Source organism: Leptosomus discolor, chromosome 5 (genome assembly GCF_034619465.1).
Source record: "Leptosomus discolor isolate bLepDis1 chromosome 5, bLepDis1.hap2, whole genome shotgun sequence".
Taxonomy (NCBI): domain Eukaryota; kingdom Metazoa; phylum Chordata; class Aves; order Leptosomiformes; family Leptosomidae; genus Leptosomus; species Leptosomus discolor.
In genome coordinates this window covers 57397579-57419698 of record NC_141395.1, presented here as the reverse complement: position 1 = coordinate 57419698, position 22120 = coordinate 57397579, and the positions used below count along the sequence as shown (strand labels likewise).

The window sequence follows — 22120 nt, the reverse complement described above, 5'->3', positions numbered from 1 at the left end:
CTATTTCAATGAAGTGCAATGCTCAAAGTGAAGAAAAAGCTAGCTATGCAGCCTGCAAACATAAGCTACCAATGCACTTGTAAAGCTGGCAAGCAGAGGAACATGGAACTCTACTTCCGAAGTTATTTTTCCATGAATAAAGCAAAGGCAAGAGACTTCTTTTAACATAAGCTTTACATTACTTGCATTGAGCTTCATCTGCAAAGAATCTAAGAGGAAGTAACCATTTATAATGCAGGGTAAATCAAAGCAAAATGGCATTTTGATAAACACTAGAGCCTATCAATCACAAGGAGACACCGTATCAAGTTGCTGAGGAATTTCAGAGCTGCTACAGTGGCTCCAGCAGAGAAGAGCCAAGGGTCTCTAGGAAAAGCCATCCCAGAGGTACAGATGCTGCTGCTAGCTGCGGGCAGGCGGCGCAGCATCCACAGCCTGGCACCCGGACTCCCAGCTGCCCAGCAACATCCATGAGTAGCCAGAGTATTGCTAGAAACACATCCAGGAAGGGCAGAACAAAAGGAAAGCAAAACCAAAGACCAACTCATGCTAGGAAGCCTCAGCATAAGAGATGCCCATTTAGCTGCAGTTTTCTTCTGAACAGTGTTGCTGGAAGCTGGGTGTCTGCATCAGCCTGGTTTTCAGACTGATGAAAACTGAACAAATGTTTATAATTGAGATGATAGCTCTGTTAGAATTTTTCCTTAGTAGTATGGTTTGGCACTGAAAACAGAAAAGCAAAGAGATCGTGAGATGATAAATGCTACTATCATACCTACTGCATGTTAACGAAGTTTCAGGTTTTTATTAGGGAGGGTAGGGGGACTGTGATACTTCCAGTCCATGTACGGAGCTGAAGCATTAAACCTCTTCCCCATGTAACAGAGCGGATATTGGATGTGTAGGGGAAAAAAAGTGAGTGGTGAAACAGAGCTGAAACTTTACCATTGCTTCTGCTTGTAAGCAGATGAATGAGGAACCAGACAAGCATAACGTGGCAGATAATTACAACAGATGTCTACGTGGGATAAAGTGTCCTGTACATTAGGTATAGAGGCAGAGTCTAACACACATAAATAAAAAGAAAACAGCTTCTTAATATCAATTTGCTTATGAAGGAGACAATTTATCTGTTTTTTAATATTTATAGCTATACTTACAGTGATATTCATTGCATCCTTAAAGAAAATTCAGATCTACTACCTTAAGCAAAGTGGGCTTCAAAAAACTGGATGTCAGACTGTACAAATAAAGTATTAGTTTAGGCATGGTAGACTTTATTTTGGCACTTGAACAAATGCTTTATTTTACAGCAGTGGCACAGCATTTGCCAGAAATTTTCTATTCTTGGCACAGTAATTTCAAGCAGTTATTTTACTAATTGAATTTCACTAAATATTGCACAATAAGATATACCTGTTAAATTCTTACCCTGTTTTTACTTGTTGAACTTGTATGGCTTTGAAAAACTTGCCAGTAAGTATAAGTAATTTAAAAAGCAATATATTAAATATTTTAGCACAGGATAGCGTTCGTTTGTTCCTAAATGACCACTGAACTTGGGACAGCAACAAATACAAGTTATGCTACTCTTATCTGAAGAGCTACCAGATCTTATTTACAATACATTGCCATTCTGAGAATCAGTTCAGCTTGACATTCTGAATAGCTGTATTTTGGAAATCTTAAAAATAAAAAATGAGGAGGTTAACAGAGTAGAAGACGAAGCCATTTGTCTGTTACAAAGCATAATATAAGGAGGCAGACTATCGTCTTCTCTATGTGCCCCTCTATCCAAGACCTATCTGTGGACTAAGCCACAGAGCCTTTTCTCTTCTATTTGGAATACTTCTTTCTTCTCTTATGAAGATATTCCACTTGTCTCAACTCTTCTGCTGGAATCCAAGCAGAATAAACCAAAATTTTCCAAAAGGCCAGGGAAAAAACAAACCAGAATAAATCAAAAACTGATATACACAATAAATGAAACTGGGTACTCCTTTGAATTTTACAGTACAGAAAACGACATTTGCAGGAAGAACAGGTCTGTGTCAATACTGCCATTAAATATAATGGTCGAATGACTCCTAACTCATACACCAGATGCAAGACTTAAACATTCCCGCATTTCTCTGCCACTTCAGCAATAAATCTGGTCTGAGGATCAGCCTGATCAGCAGCCTTTTTTTTTTGGTCTGGATTTTTAAGCTCTACTAGATGTACTCTGTGACATTAAAACATAAGCAAGTAGACATAAAATGAAAAGCGTACAAAAGTATATCACAATGGAATTCTCAGTATTAGGCCACATGATTTATTCAGTAGTGTTTATGTTCCCAAATTACAATTATGTCTATCCATGTAAGACTACAAAAGTTACCATTAGAATTGTCTGTGCTTATAAAATACCAACATTTTCTTTTACTGTTATATACTCATTAACACCAGTCTGCGACGAGTTACATATAATCATAGGCACTTCAAAGGCTTTAAAAGACGTTTACAACTTAAATGCATTTTTAAAGAACAAAAATTGAAACCCCTACTTGTACCTTCAAATTGCAAATAATTAACAAATACAGTGGCCATAGAAATCTGCAGCAACTTCTCAAAATACTGTTAGAGTCTTTGGGTTTGCTTAGGTTTGTCAGTAGCTTACTCCAAATCTTCCTTACAGGAGATTTGTTTAGTAAGAATATGACTATACAGTTTGTAGTAATAATCCAATTTTACACATTAATTTGCTGTTACAAATCTCACTGAAGCTACAGGTACGCTGAGAAACAATGCAAAGTGTAAAACTGATATTCTGACACATAAATTTATACAAAGTGGAGGTTAAAGTTTACATAGCTGAAAAATTACATTTACACTAAAAGTTACTGTTATCTGAATTATCTGAAGACAAATTGCACCATGACAACTACAAAAAGGCATTTTTTGGAAACAGATAAATTAATGAAATAAAAACTAACTTGTAAGATCAATCTGAGACATGCCGACAAAAATTAAACAACTTTCATTGAACCATAGGATAAAACAATAATTTTCATTATTTTATATTTATGCATAAAGTTTTAAAAATGATTCAGTGAACATCAATGGTTTTATAAAATAATGCTTTGCCACTGTTATTCACAGAACACTGCAAATGTTAAGTTTTAATTTTACATTTTTAAAGGAATACATGAAAAGTTTTAAATACAATGGGATTTTATCATAAAGGTGCCATAATGGCTCTTTAATGGAAAAAAAAAATCTTCATTATTCTATGCAAAAGCTTTATTTAAAAAAGTTCAGTGATCTCATAAATAGAGACACTAAATAGGAATTTTATGCATAAAATTCCTTAGTAGGTGCCTTTTGATAGGCAGCACAGGATGGTTTACGTTCACCAAGGTCGTAACTGCCTTCATCCTTCTTTCTCATGCGATATACCAGCAGCAGGATAAGGAAGATTGCGAAAAGAAAACCAATAACTCCACCAGCAATAACAGCTGTAATCAAAGAAACAGAGATTCACAATATGCCAGAAAAACAAGTTTAGCACCATGTTTCTTTTTGATCTCATGCAATGAGTTTGCCATTATTTTCACATTGGAGAAAAGTCCTCCCATTATGCAATTGCCTTCATCATTAGTATCCTGAAATATATTCTCAGAAAGCCTGTTTGTGTTTATGAAGGCAACCATTTAAAAGGACATTCCACCTACAAGTCCACAATCCAACAACCCACAGTTCTAAAAAGGTTATTAAAAATTTTACAAAACCTGAATTAAGAAAGCCATCAATACTGCCAGAGCATAAAATTGTATTAATTTATAATATCATTTAAGTTTCTTTCAAATTCATTTTTCAACATTTAACACTTTCAGCCTTAAAAGAAATACTTTGTTACACTAGCTAAGAAATGGGTTTTCCCTTTTCTCCATCAGTTTTCATTCCGACTCTAGACTGAAATGAATTTCCTATTGATGAGTAATAGGAGAGAACATTTCATGCAGCTGTAGAAACAGAGGCATTATATTCATAATGCACTTGCAAGTGTGTAGAAAGTAGCAACTCCAACTAGACTTCAAAAGCAAACCTGCCTGCTTCCACTGATGTGGACATTAAGGTTATTTCACATTTTGATGCTCATAGGAAGATGTGGTCCAAAATTATGTGACTTTCATAGCTCCCAACACCCCCTCTGAGGACATGGGGGAAAAGTATACCAGTAAACACCGTTCTTAGGCCAAAAAAAACCCCTTACATTGGTGGCCAGCCTGTGTCTCCCTAGGTTATGCATGGAAGTAGATCCTCTGTATTCTAAGGATGGCATTCATCCATCCTTCTCCATCCACCCACCCCTGCCATGTGCTCCTCCCAGGCAGCATCCATCTGCACCAGACAGCAATGTGCTCTTGGGAGTGTGGGTGAGAAATACATTTCTGCACTGCAAGCATCCATCCAAATTGCAACTCCCTTTCTGAGCTGTGGAAGCTCCAGATATTCAGCAGGCAGTATTCATCTTGTGGGCGTCAAATCAATTAGCAACAGATTTCGCTATTAAATAACTCCAGAAGATGCCCATCTCATTCTCATCGAATCAACCACTGGCTATCCACTACAAACGTGTTTAAGAATCTACCAAGAAAACACAAATTTTGAGTTTGCACTATTTAATACGGATCCCTTCTGTTTTCTGTGGCATTTCTGGTGAGATAGACCTTAGCAAACACCGCCTCACCTGCCAGAACTTCTGTTCTCTGGAAGAGGTTTTCTGAATGCTTCTCGGTGAACACATCAGTGTCATCCCCTGGCTCATCACTCTTTTTCTTGGCATCCGTCTCAGGCCTTTCCTCTTTATCAATTTCTTCAGGTGACTGCGACACAAAAAGGAAATCAGAGCATTGCTTACAGAATGGATGCACCAAAAGTCAGCACAGTCTGGCCGTCACAGGCAGCCATGAAGCTGTGCCTCCACACACACACTCCACGATACTGACAAACACAACACAGAGGAAGCTTTTTGACCACAGAAGGCTGTGCTAGACGTTGTAACTGCATCTATTTGTTGTCACAATGTCAGAATAAAAACAACTATCCATAAGTTTAAGCTCCCCCCCCCCCCCCCCGAAAGTATATTGAGCAAACGGCTATTAAATGTTGCCTGTGTTTATTGGAATAACAGCCTCTGAATGAAATAACAATTCTGAAATTAACACATCAGGTATGCTGTATTCAGAAAGCCTTTGAGAGTAACTTAGACAATATTACCTATGGTGGCAGAAGGGAATACTGAAATAGCAAATGGAACCTGGCAAGTATTCAAACTACAGCCAAACCACACAACATTCTCCTTTGAGAAGGGAAGTTTCATGTAGAATTTTTTAATAACTCCTTGAGAGATGTTAAAAAGGTACAGCTTTGATTCAAAGGTATAATGAGAAACTGTCTCATGTATCATGAGATATTCTTTTTTGCATCTCTCTCTTCTTTCATGTGAAATCTAGACATCCATATGCAGACTTTCTAGCAGGAATGAAACTGAGCAGCTCTATATTCATTTAACAGGCAGCAGTAGCATTAAGTAAAGTTGGGGGGGGGGCTTTTTAATCCATATAAATCAAAGTTAACATGAAGCCATCAATGGGGTACAGCGGAACCACTTTAAATGGTGTTGCTCTCCAGCCACACACCTTTGTTTGTGCAGGCACCTTGGTCTGCATTTTCACTGTGGTGGTCTCAGCCCTAGATGCATCACTAGTTGTCGGTAACTTTGGAAGTGTTCTGGATGTTGTTATCGCTGCACTATCTTCACCTTCTTCAGCACCTGGAGACAAAAAAGGTGACATTTCATTGACCTGTGAAATTCTTCTAGACCAATTACATTTTTTATTATGACATCAAGGTAGGGGTGCTTGCACAGCCCACCCTAGGCAAATGGCCTAGATGACAACGCCTGGTAAAATAAAGATGCGAGCACAGAGTGCACCAAACTTGCAGGGGGATATTTGCCCCAAGTGATCCCACGAAAGAGGAAGCGGGCGCACCATCTGGATGAAGCGGTAACCAGAAAATTATGATGTTACTTTTTGAACAGAAGTTTGAAAAAAGCATAAACACTTGTAATGGGGAAGAGACCCTGGAGTGAAAGCAGCAGCCATCAGGGCTGGCGTGACTGGGTCTGATACATCCCTGCGGCACTGGTGGCTCTGCCAGGGCTTGGCAGTGCCACGGCCCCACCTTGTGGGTGCCCTCAGAAGCCACCTCTAGCTCTTCATGGGGGCACCCCAAGGACCTGCACCCCAGGGCCACAGGGTCACCTCCTACGGGTGGCAGGAGGTGGTGGAGCCCCAGGATCACATGTGGCTGGGGCCACCCATGTCTCCCACAGCTGGGCAGTGTGGGCAGGGGGTCTTGCACACCCAGAGGAGGGGAGCTCGCACACCCCATGCCTGCAAGAAGGATGCGCGTGAATGCACACAACACTTTGTGTGCCTGTGGCACATGCTGGGATCAGTTAGAGAATCAGTGGTTAGAAATCTGCAGTTGCATGTTACCATTTTGTGGTATTGTGGTTGGTGGCTGGTATGTGGTTATCTGTTGTATCGTTGATATTGAGCCCAAAACTGTAGTTCAATGATTGCCAGTTAATGACATATCATAAATAAATCAATCAAAAAACTTCTTTGATCCTGACCTGACTTAAACTACATGAACTGAACAGTTTCCCTTGTAACACACTGCTTCAACAACAAAATCTCTCCTATATAGCAAATCTGTAAACCCTCAAACATAAAAATTCCAATAGGTTCTATCCACAGAAAGATTACTATTACTTTATGTTTCAGTCACTAGGAATTCACATGTTTTTAAACTCCACATAATTCAGAAGCCTTTTTCTTCTGAAATAAAGAGTTAAAGGGCAGAAAAGTCCCTAAAGATGACCTTAAATTTAATTTCCTCTGCATTCAAAGCCCTGCTGGAGTATGACGGCTGTTTTAGAATAAGATAATGGACACTTCTAATAAATATTCTTTAGTGATACTGGAAAGAAGACGACACAGACAAAAGACTAAATTATTGCAAGACCTGAAAGAGGAGAAGAATCAGCCTCTATTTGGACCACTCCTTACAAATCTCAATGTGTTCTGCTGATTACAGACACTGGTTACCCAAGTAACGATTCAGTAATAAATCCAGGAAATGTGCATAAGAGTAATTCCTAACAAATAAAAATATATCCTCTTAAAACAGAAGAGTATGACTCACTCATTCCAAACTGACTTAATCTTTTTTTTTTGCAGAGAAAGCAAACAGGCTGAAAATATGAGTGCAATAGCAAAGTTTTGGACTTATGATCAAGAATTACATACATTTGGCATTGAAAGGAAAGGTGTTTACAAGACAATAACTAAAACAACTTCTGTACTGTAGAAAAGAAAATTTGTAATCATTAAAAAAAGTACTACATTAAAGCTACTGACACAGAATAATACTGGAAAAACCTTCAGAGATACCAAAATTATAGTGCAACCTCCAGAATAAAGACCTCACAAGAATTAGGTATTTTCCTGAAATGCTACCCAAAGATCAAAAAACAACATCCCGATTCAAAACAGAGGTGAGGAAAGGCATCCAACAGGAAAAATTTTCTGGCTTTGCCTCAAGAGTTTTCTTTGAGAAATAAAGGCCCAAAGGACAGCTCAGCCTGCTTTACCTTCCAAAGTTTCTCCAAATCACAAAAGACTTTCACAGTCAAGGAAACTAAAATTGATGATCAGATTAGAGATTTGATAAAACACATTTTGAGACCACAAAACTTTATTTTCTTTTTATGAGATGATAAGTCCCATTTAATCACAACTGCTCCTCCAAATCCTTAAATGCTACCTTTGCTTCAGGCCATAGTTGTGTCTGCCAGATAAAATGGTGTCACTGGTTTGAACCTCTCTGGCTACGAAGGATGCAGATCTCCAGTCTCTCAACAACGGGGTGACAAATCAAACTCCTGGACTAGTTGCTAGGTTTGCACCAAAGGTACCCAATTCCTCTTCTATACAGCCTCAGGGGAGACCTGACAATGCCAAAAACACCGGGGCACCTATCATTTAGGCCTGACTCAGGTACTAGCTCAGATACATCCCTATGGTTTCTGCTTTCTAATTAGCTTTATCTGCTTGGTATGGAGTAGGTCTAAGCAAGGCAAAGGTATTTCCCTTGCTAAACAGACAGTAGTACTCTCAGAAATTACCCTAAATAGGACTGAAGCATCAAAAAACCCCTCCCTAATGCTCTCTAGAACATAGCAATAGCATTTTACATAGTATCATGTTCCCTAAAAGGTAAAAAACAGAGAACCACCCCCCTCCCTAAATCAAAATAGGAGAGGAAAGAAAAAACCTACAGAATATCATTAGCATAATTTCCAATTAGGTTGTTAAGAGGAATACTGTGAAATGGTTGGAGTATAAAAGGTTACTTCTTCCTTTTGAAAATACCACTGTCTCTTTAGAGGGTTTCTGGAATTGGTCAGCTTGGGTGATGGTGCTGGGTATTAATTGCCTTGAGTTTCTCTACAAGTAGACACTGCCCTCCTAATGAGAGCACCACAAGAACCCTGCAGTAATTAAACCCATAGCCATCTCTGTAGTAAAGACTTGAGAGCTCTTAGCCATCACACACTATCTTTTATCCACCACAACTTCTTCAGGATGCCCAACTGCTATCTTCATAGTGGTCAAAAAAGCTCTAGATTATGCTGCAGCATTGGAAATATCTAATATAGTCCTCAGTGATGTGTCTATTAGCTACCCCTTGGATGACAGAACGCAAATGCTCCTTCACACTTCTGGTGCTTGAGGAAACTTGTCAGGAATCAAGACAGTGCCAGCTTAAATTATTGTACGTGACAAAAAGCCCACGGTAGTTAGCACTCTTACTTGCAAAGTAGTGAGTGACTAACTCTTCCTATCAAACAAATCCAATCATTTCACCCTCTTTTGGCATCATGTTTGCTGTTGTACATCACACTCTGGGAGTATTACCACCACAAGCAAACTTGTCATTAGGTGGGCACACGCATACCCACCATCTCTATGGTCAATGTGACCATACCAGAATGACAGATTTTTAGCTGGCTTATTTCACCCCCATTCAAACATAAAGCCCCCAACACAACCCTTAATCAATACAGTGTTAGGCAACCAGGGATGACACTGTAAACATAATGCTAGTGCCCTATCAGAGAACTGCAGCTGAAATAAATGGGGACAGGTCACAGATGTCATGTCTCTGATAAGTCTCACCCGAGGAGAGGAAAATAATAACAACAACAAAACTTGAAGAAAGAATGAAGAGTCTTAACTATACTGAAGTATAAGATTCTGTTCAGCACCAAAAAAAACACACTTTCAAACAGGATCAGAGCACAGTTTTACATTAAAGAACTTGGAGAACCAGGCAGTCCACATCATGAAGCACTCTTGGGGCTGGTGTAGCAGGTGCACAGAAGCAGCTCTTGCTCCAAGCCAATTCAAAAGGCACATGTGGGACATCAGGAAATAGAAAATGAATACTTGGTGTGTTGCCTGCATCAAGGGAGAAGAAGCACGCCAGGAGAGAGGGCGTGTCGCCCCACCTGGAGTGCCTGCCGGGCACGCTGCCACGGGGGCCAGGAGCACCCAGCATCCGCCGCCGCCCCGGCGCTGCCTCCTGGTCAGCACCCGGGAGAGCGCCCGCGCCTCTCCCCGCAACCGCGGCCCGGGGCCCGCCACCCCCCGCCACTGGAGTCCCAAACGGCCTTCCGGCCTTGGAGCGTAACTTTGGCTTCCCATTAGGTCAAGAGCCAAAGCCGAATTGCTCTTGCGTTTTTTTGGAGGAGCTCCAACCCCACCACCATAACTTTCATCCAAGAACAGTCCCCCCTCACAGTGTTAGTCTAGACCTAGTTCATCCCGAGCTAACCTTCTCAACTTGAGCTACTATTGACTGAGAAATATTAGGCTGGGGAAGAGAAGAAGGGGAAGGAAAAATTCGCATGAGATTCTGATATATATATTGCAGTGACTTGTCTACCAGGAGAAGAGACAAGAATCAGGCAGATAGTTTTCCCAAGAACTTGTACATAAATCTGACAGAGATGATACTTTTCTTTAAAATAAGTGTAGTCAGGCTGCTTAGTAGCTACTTCCAGGTACCTGCAAGACCAAGGCTCAATTAAGATCTTTTATGCCAGAGGAAAAAGTAACAGCAGTTATAAAAGCATTTCCAGTTGTATATAGCCAGGAAAACTACTTTTACTCTTTTATTATTATGCTACATACAAACACCAACACTAAAAGAGTGATGACAGACTGAGGTATCTCCTCAGAGATGGAGACTGCAAGAAGGAAACAATGGACTAATGAATTCACTACAGACTTTCTGCTGTTGATGCACGACCTGGCTCCTTCGGAAACTGCTGACCAACAGATTCAAACTGAACACTTCGGCAAACGCACAACATTAGCTGAATGTACATGAAGACTACAGAGGCTATGAAAAGAAAGAAAAGAAAAAAAGCAGAACACCATCACCTTTTTTCCTCCTTACAAAAAGCCCTCAGACAATTTCTAGTTTGAAATGTGTCACGCTTACAGTGACATTTGTCCGTGTTAATGCTGCTTGCAGATCTGTAAGGGCATTAATGGTGGTGCTGACAATTCCTGTTTATCTCTATAGGCCTGGTGGCAGCTAAAAAATTTAATAATCTACCATGAAAACACAAATGTTGAGTTTGCATTATTTGAAAAGAGTCAGCATGTTGTCATCTTGGATCCGTTTGCTTGGAGTGGAATTACATAGCAAGAAAACCACTCTTGAGTGGGAAGGCTCTTCCTGGTAAGAACACTACATCACCAGGTATCAAGTAGAGAGAGACACATTCAACACAATATAAGGAAAATTGATCATTGGTACATCTGCAGGACACTTTCTACTTTATTAAACAGAGATAGCAGTAAGAATAGGATGAGTTATGTGGAGGGGATGCTAATTTGCTTCCCTCTTGAGATTTTTTTTTAAGTGCATAGAACTGGGCCCACAGATTGCTCAGAGCATTATTTGAACATAGAGTTCTTCCTCTGATCAAATGTATTAGATTTTAGTACTGTCACATGAGCTCTCTGGAGGGGCATCCAGTTAGTCTCAGTCTACAATTAGACTTTCCTATTTTCTTCTAGGAAAGAAACAGAGATCGCCAGAGGTAGCGAGACTGCACGTTATACACCCCATCCCATGGTTCAAGGCTGAGTACAGGAAAAGAGAGAAGAGAAAGCCAAGATGTTACTGTTGGTGAAGTCTACAGGTAGTTTCTGTCCTTCTGGCTGCTCCACTTTTACCACTGAGATGGCTTAATAAAATCTGAAGCTGGTTTTCATATAGTCCTTTCCACTTCAAACGCAGGGCTGCATTCTGAATCATCCATATTAGAAACAGCCAGAGTCCACAGAGGAAGGAAAAAAAAAACAAAACAGACCATTCCTCTCCATACCACTACTTACTATCAACCTATCTCCTTTCCTGAAGCTTACAAAGCCACCAGCATCCGAAGACACGACAGAATGGGATGCTGACTGAAAGGGCAATTTTCTTTGAGATCAGAATTTTCCTTAAGACAGTCCTGCGAACTGGATGAAATCACTGACTTGTTAATTTAATTTTGTTTGGGTTTTTTTTTCCAAATGAAATGTTAAATTTCCCCTCAAAGAAGTTTACAGCAAGGAGGCTCAATTAAGCCTCTGATCACACTGGAACATCAAACTGCCTCTATAGAAGAATCATAAAATGCAGGGTGTCACACAGGTGCCAATGACTATGGGCCTGGATTTGCCTGCAGCACAATCAGACCTGTGCAGATTTCATTTTAACCTATCTTTGAATCACCAAAAGAAAGGAAAAACAAAAATCCAGCTGAGCAATCTCAGCTGTGGCTCACAAGGTAACAAAGAGAAGGTGCTACAAGAAGGGCTCATCCTTTAAAAATCTGCAAGTATGTATAAACATCAAAAGACATCACAAAAATTGCAATAATAAACAAATAAGTAACACATTTGGAAAATAAATGGGATTTCCACAACAGCTCAGCAAATAGTCACAATAAGGAAATTTCTCTTCCAGAACTACCATAAAATCCTGCACTTAACATTTAATGGCTGGAGCCTCCCAGCTAGTCTAGAAGATACTCCACAAACAGGCTTTCTAAGAGAAATGATTAACGAGGCTTCACTGACAGTCTTTTGAAAAATGATGAGCTAGTTACATACCTCTAACGAGTGTTTAAGTCTGAGAACTCAGTATGTTATGTTTAAGAATGTCTTTATTCACTATATGGATGTAATTACCTCAGAGAAAACTCATGTTTTTGGCAGTATCTAGACTTCTAAATTTAAAAGAACAAGAACAAAAAAGGAACAGAAACCTTGTTTACATGAACCTGAATGCATGTAAGAGAAAACAAGATTATTGCTGCTGCTATGTTTTCCTACAGACTGATAAATTAGCATTATGCCATGGGAGAACTAAGCCTTCTCTAATCCTTATTTCTAAACTCCAAAGAGATCTACACAGAAACCAGCAGGAAAGCAGAGAGACAGCAGAGAGAAAATAATGCAGTGAAATGATGCAACTAAGGAGTAAGAGAAAAGAGCAGAAAGTTAATATTTAAAACCCAGCCTGCAGGGTTGCTCAGTGCTTTGTAAATAGAGAGCCAAGCACTCATGATACTCACTGAAAGTATCATCTCCAGCTTATAAAGGAAAACCGTACAGCTTTTACTCAAATGATTGCATTACTTCTTACACTTTTTAGAATCAAATTGTGACATGTTGTCTCACCTGAACCTGACCCAGAAGAATAATCATCATCATCAATTGGATAGACGCCTGACGCTTCTTCAACAGAGCTGTTGTCAAGGTACAAATCTTTATCGGAGGTCAAATCTACTCTCTGGAAAACAGATAAGAGGAAATGGTTAAAAAGATAACAGTTCCCCAGCAAAGCAGTCTCTTAATCTTCACTCCTATTTCCAAACACTGAACAGTTTATACTTTCAGTTTATGCAACACATTTGTCTAAGATATAATTTTTTTATAGCATAAAAAACCCCTCCAAGGCTGTATAATGAAAACTAAGAAACCACCCAATCTTTAGGAAGCAAGCCCCTTTCAAATCACAATTCATCTCATTAAATGCAGGAATGAATAAATAGGATTTACAATATACTCTGTAGAGCTTCTGTAACAAGAAAGAAGCAAATCCCAGGATTGAAGCCCTCTGTCAAGATCTTAAATTTACAAATCTATAGGCTGTCATGTGAAGCTTGTCATTTGATCTCAAATAGGAAGCAACAAGAGCACATATTAAAAACCACCTCAGAGGTGTATCAAGCCAAGCCTCGCAAAACTCTTTACAAGCTACAAGTAACAACTGGGACTACAGAATACAAATGTTTCCAAGCCAGTGCTGTCGATTAAGGATTATGACATTTCCAGCTGGACCAGACAGCATATCTCCAAAATTCTGGACAGGCAAGATGCTCCAATTTCTAAATGAACACATCTCTCCTAAATTTTGGCTGTACCTTTAACAGGCTGAAAACTTGGCTTCTTGTGACTTTCACCACATTTTAATGCCTGCAAGTATTTCCCCGCTAAAGAGAGATTCTGCTAAAATGAGCTGATAATACAACAAGGTATCAAGTCATCCTTTTAGATCAACAATTCAGGCTTTGAAAGACTAGAATCATAGAATCATAGAATGGTTCGGCTTGGAAAGGTCCTTAAAGCTCATCTAGTTCCAACCCCCCTGCCATGGGCAGGGACACCTTCCACCAGATCAGGTTGCTCAAAGCCCCATCCAGCCTGGCCCTGAACACTGCCAGGGAGGGGGCAGCCACAACTTCCTCCACAGCAGTTCGCACTTTCTCAACAGAGCACAAACTTCCTTAGAGGAGCCATGTATCTTTGATGACTGAGAAGGTACCTGGTACTGTTACTACTATTACTTTTACCAGCATTTATGTGAATGCCCATTTGCCACAACTTGTTGAAAAAAGTACAACAGTTGCAGCAAATGGCGTTTTAAGTCATTATCAATACCAAAATGCTACACCAAAATGCATCTGTTCTGTGTCTTATATAAGCAACCAAACCTGCTGCTCTGAGTCCCAAGGGTTTCCACCTTACTTTTTTACTGTATGGCATTGATTGCTCATTTTGTTCTACCCAACATTCACTGTAGCATTCCTAAAAGGGTACCAAACTGTGAAAGGGACAACTCCTGTATGCAAAACTCCTGTATGCAAAACTCCTGTATGCACATCTGGCTTTCCAAGGTAAATTTTTTCCCAGAGGTCTAAAAAATACTGTTGAAGACATTTGTGACTTTTTATAGGAGGTTTTTGGCAATGGATTCTTGTTCCAAGCTTCTTCACAGCAGAAAACTGCTCTTCAGATTGATCTACAATAAAAAATGATTCCTCATGGAAAGCAGAAATGCCATCCTGATTATTAGAGTATTTCAGAGTAAAAGACCTTTGCACTGGGGGTACATAACATTTCTCTGAACAGCTCTGAATAAAAGCAGTGTTACCCTGTTTTTCTTCTACAGAGGAAAAGAAAAACAACACAATACTTGGTCAAAATCTACTCTTGCTACGCCAGCTTTTACCTGTGGGATACGTGGGGGAAATGAGGCCCTGTTTTTAAAATAGGTTTACAAAAGGCCTGCTCTCTGCTGCTGCTGCTAGTTCACACGGTCTACCTGGAACTGGCTGCAGTCCGAAACAGAAATTCAAGACGATGCGTGGTCACCATCAAATGACTTAATTCCTTTAAAAGATGTCTCCAAAGGAAGGCCTGAAGTACCTCGGTAGGTGTATAGGTGGTATTGTAATTAAGATGCAGCTGAGACTGTTTCTGTCCAGGAAAACAACTCCCTGTCACGGGACAAAGATCCTGCTGTTGATCAGGCTGCCACAACGGACCAAGCTACTTCACCCTATTTTACTTTCAGCCACAATCATGGTACAAAACAGCTCACTCCTCAATATGAGGCAGGAAAAAACAAAACATATTTAAAAGGAAATGCAGGTGGCTGACCATGAGTACAGAAAATACATACAATATTCAAAAGGTATCAGAGGCAGTAAATGCTACCCAATGCCAAACTGGGAAAAAAAATTGAAGACCTACCTGGAGAAATTTCCTAACATTGGAAATTGCCAACAGCATTTGGCAACAGCTGAGAAACAGCCCGAGTATGCAAACATGAGTGAAGGAAAACTAGTCTGCATGAGAACAGATGCATCGCACATCCCTGCCCAGAATTTTTAGTGTTGAGTAAAAATCTGAACTTACCAATCAATTTATTTCCTAGGCCATTTCCCACTTCTGTCTACAGCAGAAGCAAACTTAGTGGAATTCAAAAAACCAAACAAAAGTCCAACACCCGCCCCCCTCCCCACCCAAAACCAACAACCTCATTTTCTTGCTCCTTCCAGCCTCAGAGAACACAGAAATGATCCCTGACAGTTCTTCCAAAGATTCAGTTTTTGTAAGACAGCTGAGCAGCTAACCCAACCCAGCCCAAGCTGCAAGCGGCTGGTCAGCCAGGCTCCCCACCATTATATTCACTCCCTTTTTTCCAATGAATTATGGCTTTTCAGCTGCCAAAAGCTTTCATTTCTGGCTATGCTGTGATGTTCTCAAGATTTAAACCAGCTGAAAACAGAGGAAGAGAAATGGAAGAAAAGCCTGGGCAGCTTTCAGCAGCAATTTGAGCATCCATTGTATTCTATTCTGGGGAGGCAAAGGATACAATGTGAAACACTATTTAATATCTAGTATTGTGGATGGCACAACTCCATCAGAATGAGAAAACTATTCCCCACAGTCTTACAGATCCAGCACAATATTTACTATAGGGAGAAATATATGGTACAGTGAACCCCAAATACATTCAGATCAAACATCGAGTTCCATCTGAGGAAGATGCTCTGCAGTTTCTCTGGGCAGAGCCCCTTCCTTCAGCCAGTTTCCAGTATGAATGATTCTTGTCTAGTGGAACTTGGGCAGGACGTGAGCACCCGTTCACACCAAAGGCACAAAGAAGCATACTCGATCTTAAAAATCCCCAGGCATTTGCAGAGATAAACGCATTGCACTGTCCGCAAACAGACTCTCATTGCAAGCTGGCTAGTGGACTTGGGGTGGGGGCACCCCCTCTACACTCACAGCTTGCACCTCTTTCCCCAGTTGCTCAGAAGCATGTAGTTGCCTTAGGCCACTTGGAATGCAAACTGCCTTCAGGTTAAGAATAAAAAAGAAAAGCCCAACAGTTAAAAAAAAATGCACAGCCATTAAAAATATTTCCACGAAGATTAAGCTTAGGAAAATGAGAGACCGTTATTAAAAAAAAAAAAAAGAATACTTCATGGTGCTTAAGTGAGTATCAAATGCTTTGCAATTTTATGCTATGTAAAAATAAAGTTGATTTAGTATTTGCTCTCAAAATGTTTTCTCGCCTGTCAGCTGGGAATCCATTGCGGCCCATGGACTACTTTCAGGGTGTTCACAAAAGATACATTGGAAAAACAAGCCTATTTTCAGCGGGGTCGGACAGAAAAAGGTCTGTACTAGCACCTCAATATTCTTAGGAGCAAAAATAAAAAATTTTGCAAGTTCTAACTCCATAAATCTAATTGTAGTTATTATAAAGGCCAAATATTTAAGGGACTATTTCCTATGGCTAACAATTGAAATGAGGGCCCTCATGTCACTTTTATGTAACAGCCTTATTTTCAGATCTATTAAAATGGCAGGAACACCAGGCAAGGATGTCTCTGTTATCGGTCCTTTAATCTGGCCCTGAAGCCACAAAAACCGCTCGTTACCTCTTGACAGAGATTGCATTCTCGTCCATCATTGTTATCCCCCTTACGTTTTTATTCCAAGAATATAATGCTGCAAAATCCTGTGACCTAAATACTTCACATGCTACATGCCAATGATCACTGATTCCTGTCTGGTTATTGACTACACTGGCATAAATCTAAATCTCATGGATGTAATGTAGATTAGCACCCACTAAGTACTAGATAAAAGATATTCCCATACCAGTTATATGTTGAATATGAAATCTCAAAGTCTTTATTTTACTAAAGGTTACATTTCAAATTATTTTTAATTTAATAAATTTAGATCATCCAGGACATATTTTTAAAAAACCCTCATTCTGACACTAAATGAGAGAGGAAACAAAGCAAAAAAGGTTTTTCTGACTCATCATCTCAGGAAAGGCATAATTCATTCATCCAAATTACAACGGCAAAAAAATAAAAACAATCTCCAGACAACAGGAGGGTTGGGAAAGGACGGCAGCACACTTCAGGTAAAAAAAAAAGGTACAAAGTGCTGTGTCATAGCCATTCCTTTTCCAGTGCTGCTGTTACAGTCAGTCCTCCCATTACATGGGGATGATTTAGGAATAAGACATTAAAGACTTTTATGCCATGTCGATGAAGCCAAGAAAGCTGGTGTGAGGAGCAATGAAGAAGTAATGTCTATCATGTCTGTTGTGGTTATTTGAAACTCAGGCAGAAAAGCAACGAGTAATTGACATATGGAAGGAAACGTTTTATTACTTACAGATGCACTCAAATTTCTGTTCCCTGCCTTTTTGGGTATATGTATGGGACAGAGAATTTGAGGTTTGCAGCTGGGTTATTAATGGTACATCGCCTGCCTTTTTCTGCAGATGGAAGTCTTTTAGATGTAACCCATTTAGTATGCACGGAACCAAAGACTAATATTTTAAAAGTGATGTTACGTCCCAAATATCTAAGCCAAGCCAGAAGGCTCTGAAAATTTGCAAGCATTACAGCTGTTGATTAGGCAGAGATCTTATACATAAGAAGGAGAAAGGAAACAGATTTTCCTCTTCTATTTAGATAGATCGTGCTGTTCTATTAGTGTTTGCATAAAAGCATTTTCAGCTGGCGAGTCCGAGATCACTGAAGTGATGTATTCTTCATATACACTATGCTTTCAGAAAGCTAACTACCTGAATGCATTCATCTAAAACCCAAGGGCCACTGCAGAGACTCCCATTGAAGGCTGGAGAAAAGGAAGTTATGTGAAGGAGAAGCTGTATTTCTCTCTAGGCTTCCTGCAAAAGAAACTATGATCAGCCACCCAACAGGAGTTAGTCCTAACAGACCTCAGCATTGCTGACCCTGAAGCTGGCAGGTGTCTTGCTATCATTGTTCACCATTTCTTTGCTTTCCCTCATCACACTAGGAAAGCAATTTCACTGGTGAGACTGTCCCATTAACAGTTCGCTAACCTTGTCCAGGAATAAAAATCATGATTTTAAACAAAAAAATTCCACAGCGCAAAACTTGAAAATCAGATTGACACCTCAAAGCACTAGGTTTTCCCAGAGAAATGTGATAACCGAAAGAGCATTCACCTTCCATTTCTCATCGTGTTACTGGTTTTCAAAGATGAGCCTTTGCTGGCTTTGACAGTGTTCATCGACCTCCTTCAGCCCGCACATCCCTATGCTGCCCACATGTACTCTGCTACAAACACATAATTTTGAAGGAGGATTTTCTGTTACGAGGCATGTTTACCACTAATTGTCTTAGTATAGATGCCTTTCTTTCCTTTCACTGATATGCCCTACAGCTGGGCATAGAAGAAAAGGAGAGAAGCAGTCCCCACTATTTCCTTTCAAGGTGTGATGACCATTTTTAAGGACTATCGGACTCTTCCCAGCAAACCTCACCTCGGTGCACTGTGCCACCTGCAGTGGGGCCTTCAGCAGAAGTGGTGGTAGGAGGCATGGTGGTGGGCAGTTGTGGGATTGTTTGAGAAATAAGACACTAATAACTAGTGATGTAACTCAAGCACAACCCTCTAAGGACTCCCCATTTTCTTCCTTGGACAAACTGTACTGCCTGCACAATGGTGATGTTAGTGGAGTGGCTGCAGAAAAGCTGCCGTACACCAGTCTGGGTAATTGGGATCCCAGGAAAAATACTATTTCTGTAACAGGCCCCAGAGTGAATTTTCCAAGTGTGAGTGCAAGGGTTTCATACAGGAGCCAATATCTGCATTGCTCTTTTCCCCCAAATAATTTTGACACGGTTACCATCTCCCAGTTTTAGCTTGGAATGGTTTAAACCCTTCCAAGCACTCCCCAAGGCTGCTGCCTTTCTGTGCCAGTCCTCCTGTTCATCCATGTGCCCAGTGTGAAAACAAGCCTCGTGATGGGAACTGCCTGGACTGAATTTGCAAAAGCCACTGCCTCCGCTACCGCTGGCATTGGCCAATTAAATAACAAGCTTTGCTTGTCATGACTCATTCTGGAAAGATCATTTCCACAGGTATTTTTAAAATCTTAGAGGACATTTGCTGCCCTTCTTCAGGTAAGGGTGGAAGAGTAAATTAGCTTCGTATGGGTGTCCCTACTAGTGTTGTAAGTCGGGCGTTTGCCCGTGGGGACGACGCCAGTGCCGGCAGCAGCGCGGCAGGCTGACACCCTGTCTGGTGCAGCACAGAGCCACTACCGTGGCTGGAGCACATGCCAGAAAGATTATTCACGCTCCTTGTACCTCACGCAGAAGAACTTCCTGATGCTGCACAAAACTACAGCTTTAGGCCTCCAATCTCTCAAAGCAGATAAAGAAAGGGTTTGACCGCTCGTAGCTGCCGAGGAAAGGCAGAGAGCCCAAAATAAACACAAGTACTGCAAACTACTTCTACTACCGCTAGCATTCAACAATAGAGGAGTGTACCAAAAGAACTGATTTACAGAGATTGCCTCATGTCAGAGCCAAGAGTCAAAATATGCTGGCTTTTAAGATGTGCACAGTCTGTTACGCCAGACTAATTACCAAAACAGAGGCGTATTTGACAGGGATGGCATTAATAAAACAACTCTTGCCGGTGTCAGACATTTCAGCAGTCTATGTCATGGCTTGCACTAACGAAAATACACTGCATCCATGGTGCTCACAAGGAAACACTCCAAGGCAAAGAACCCCCTGGGGTAAGGAGACACCAACAAGCCCCTGCCACATCAGCTACTGTTCACATACAGCCACACACCAAAGAAATTACTTCACTGCAGTTGATAGATTTAAGCTCACACTCTTCACGAAGTCATAGAAACTCATGTGCCTGTTTTCTAACAGTCATCTGTGCCTTTAGAAACATCTCCTAATGTGTAATTACATGCCGTATGGTATATCATGTGATAACAGAACTTAAAACGATAACAGGAGAACTTGTTAAAACTTAATTGAAAATGTTTTTCTTCCAATTATAAAGACTCACAGATCTCTATAATGGGTCTTTGGCCTGTTTACAGCTGTGGAGCCGAGTCTTGTCCTGCCTTGAGGAGAAAGATAAATGTCCTCTAAAGTTCTGGCCTGTTTGAGGTAAATTCTAATCGAGAAAGCTTTTATCTTTCCACTTCTTTTCACGGAGTCTGATTTGCAGTTGTGCATCATTTATCTACTAGATGCACATGGAGACCAAACGTTACTCTACTAATCTAATCCCTTGTCCAGAAACTGTGTTGCCCTGGGTGGGACAGAGGTTGCTGTATGAAGGTGCAGGAGGGAGCCAAGCAAGCCCATCAGCAAGATCAAGCAGAGCTTTTATCCCTACACACAAGTACCAATGGCACAATTTGTGATGAAGGACAGATCAAACAACTTGCTCCATGCTCTCCAGCTACAATAGATATTTAGTCAATGAGCAAAAAGAGATCTTCATCAATTACCTAACAGCTCTCCTGGGCTATACAACTAGGCTCAAGACCATGCAAAGTAGTACTAAAAGACTGCTAGCTGAGAGAGACCATAGTTGGGTCTGCCCCTACAAAAAAATGCCTTCATCATCTACCCTGCAGAAGATACCTACCCCTTCATTCAGTTACACTGAATTTCTGGAACAACAAACCTTTACCTCTGTGGATCTCTGCCACTGCTACACCCCAGTGAAAAGCACTTCTTCACCTGGGCAGAGTCTCCTCAGAAGTACCACAGCCGCATCCCACAACTCAGCAAGTAAAAGCTACCTGGATCACAGGATATGAAACTAGCATTTTATTTTCTTTCTCCAGCAATGAAAGTTTCAGCTCATGCTGAAAACCCACGCTCAAGAGAGGACCAGCCCCATTGGTCCTTCCCTTGACCTACAGCTGGGGAGCTGCATGGTCAGATCACCTCCACATAGGCTACAGGATTGGACCATGGGACCTTCCTAATCCAATGACCACATAAATTTACTCCAACTTTAGAATGGTTACTTAGGAACGATAGAGGGGCAGGGCAAATCTGATACGCCGACCCAAGCAAACAGTACTGCTATGCTGTTTATATGAACCCCCTGATTTGACATTCTATCACATTCCCTGACTCCGCACCAACAGGTCTTTCTCTCCCTGTACATGAAACCCAGAATTGGACACTGCAGTTCAGTTGTCTCCTTTACCTTAAAAACCTCAAAACTGCCTAACAGGCAAGGTACAGTACACAGCAATTCTCATTTCCCACGTAAAAGCAGAAGTTTGATACCAAAGTTTCTCTGGGAATCCCAAAATTAAAAGATTCAAAGCCCTTTCAGCTTTCATGCCAAGCCATCAATCAGTGTAAAGAACAGTTTATTCTTCAACTCTGCCTTTGACGCAGGCACGATACAACAGGGAAACTATTTTAGAAGGGGTACAGCTGAATCAGCTTCCGAAGCGCTACTCCAGACTGAAATATTAAAGGGCAATGTGCAGGCGAAACAGCACCAGAAGCCAGCAGCCAGCAGCCAGCAATGTGCATCACGGATTGATTTATCTCAATTAGCATAGCAATTTTCCGCACGTTTTCCAAAAAGCACCCATCAGTTTCACCAAAAATAGAATCAAAACCACCATGCAAATCATTGTCACAGCTCAAAATGCTGATCAGTTTTTTAAGGACATAACAGACCATGTGCAGACAGGTTAAATTTAAGACACAGCCGTGACCAAGAAGCTAAATGTGCTCCTTTGAAATGCTGAATGAAGAGGTTAGCCTGTCTTTGAATCA

The 22120-nt window shown here is 40.7% G+C and overlaps 1 protein-coding gene across 1 annotated transcript in view; it reads right to left on the bottom strand.

Annotated features, from left to right (window-relative positions):
- Window positions 1-3333: 3333 nt before the first annotated feature.
- The window catches only part of SDC2 (syndecan 2), a 59944-nt gene continuing 41157 nt past the window's right edge, over window positions 3334-22120 (bottom strand). Inside the window, exons 2-5 of the mRNA XM_086465797.1 lie at window positions 12864-12975; window positions 5685-5818; window positions 4733-4868; window positions 3334-3497 (exon numbers count right to left, since the gene is read on the bottom strand). Coding sequence (XP_086321923.1) covers window positions 3334-3497; window positions 4733-4868; window positions 5685-5818; window positions 12864-12975 — 546 coding nt within the window. The remainder of the gene's footprint in view (window positions 3498-4732; window positions 4869-5684; window positions 5819-12863; window positions 12976-22120) is intronic.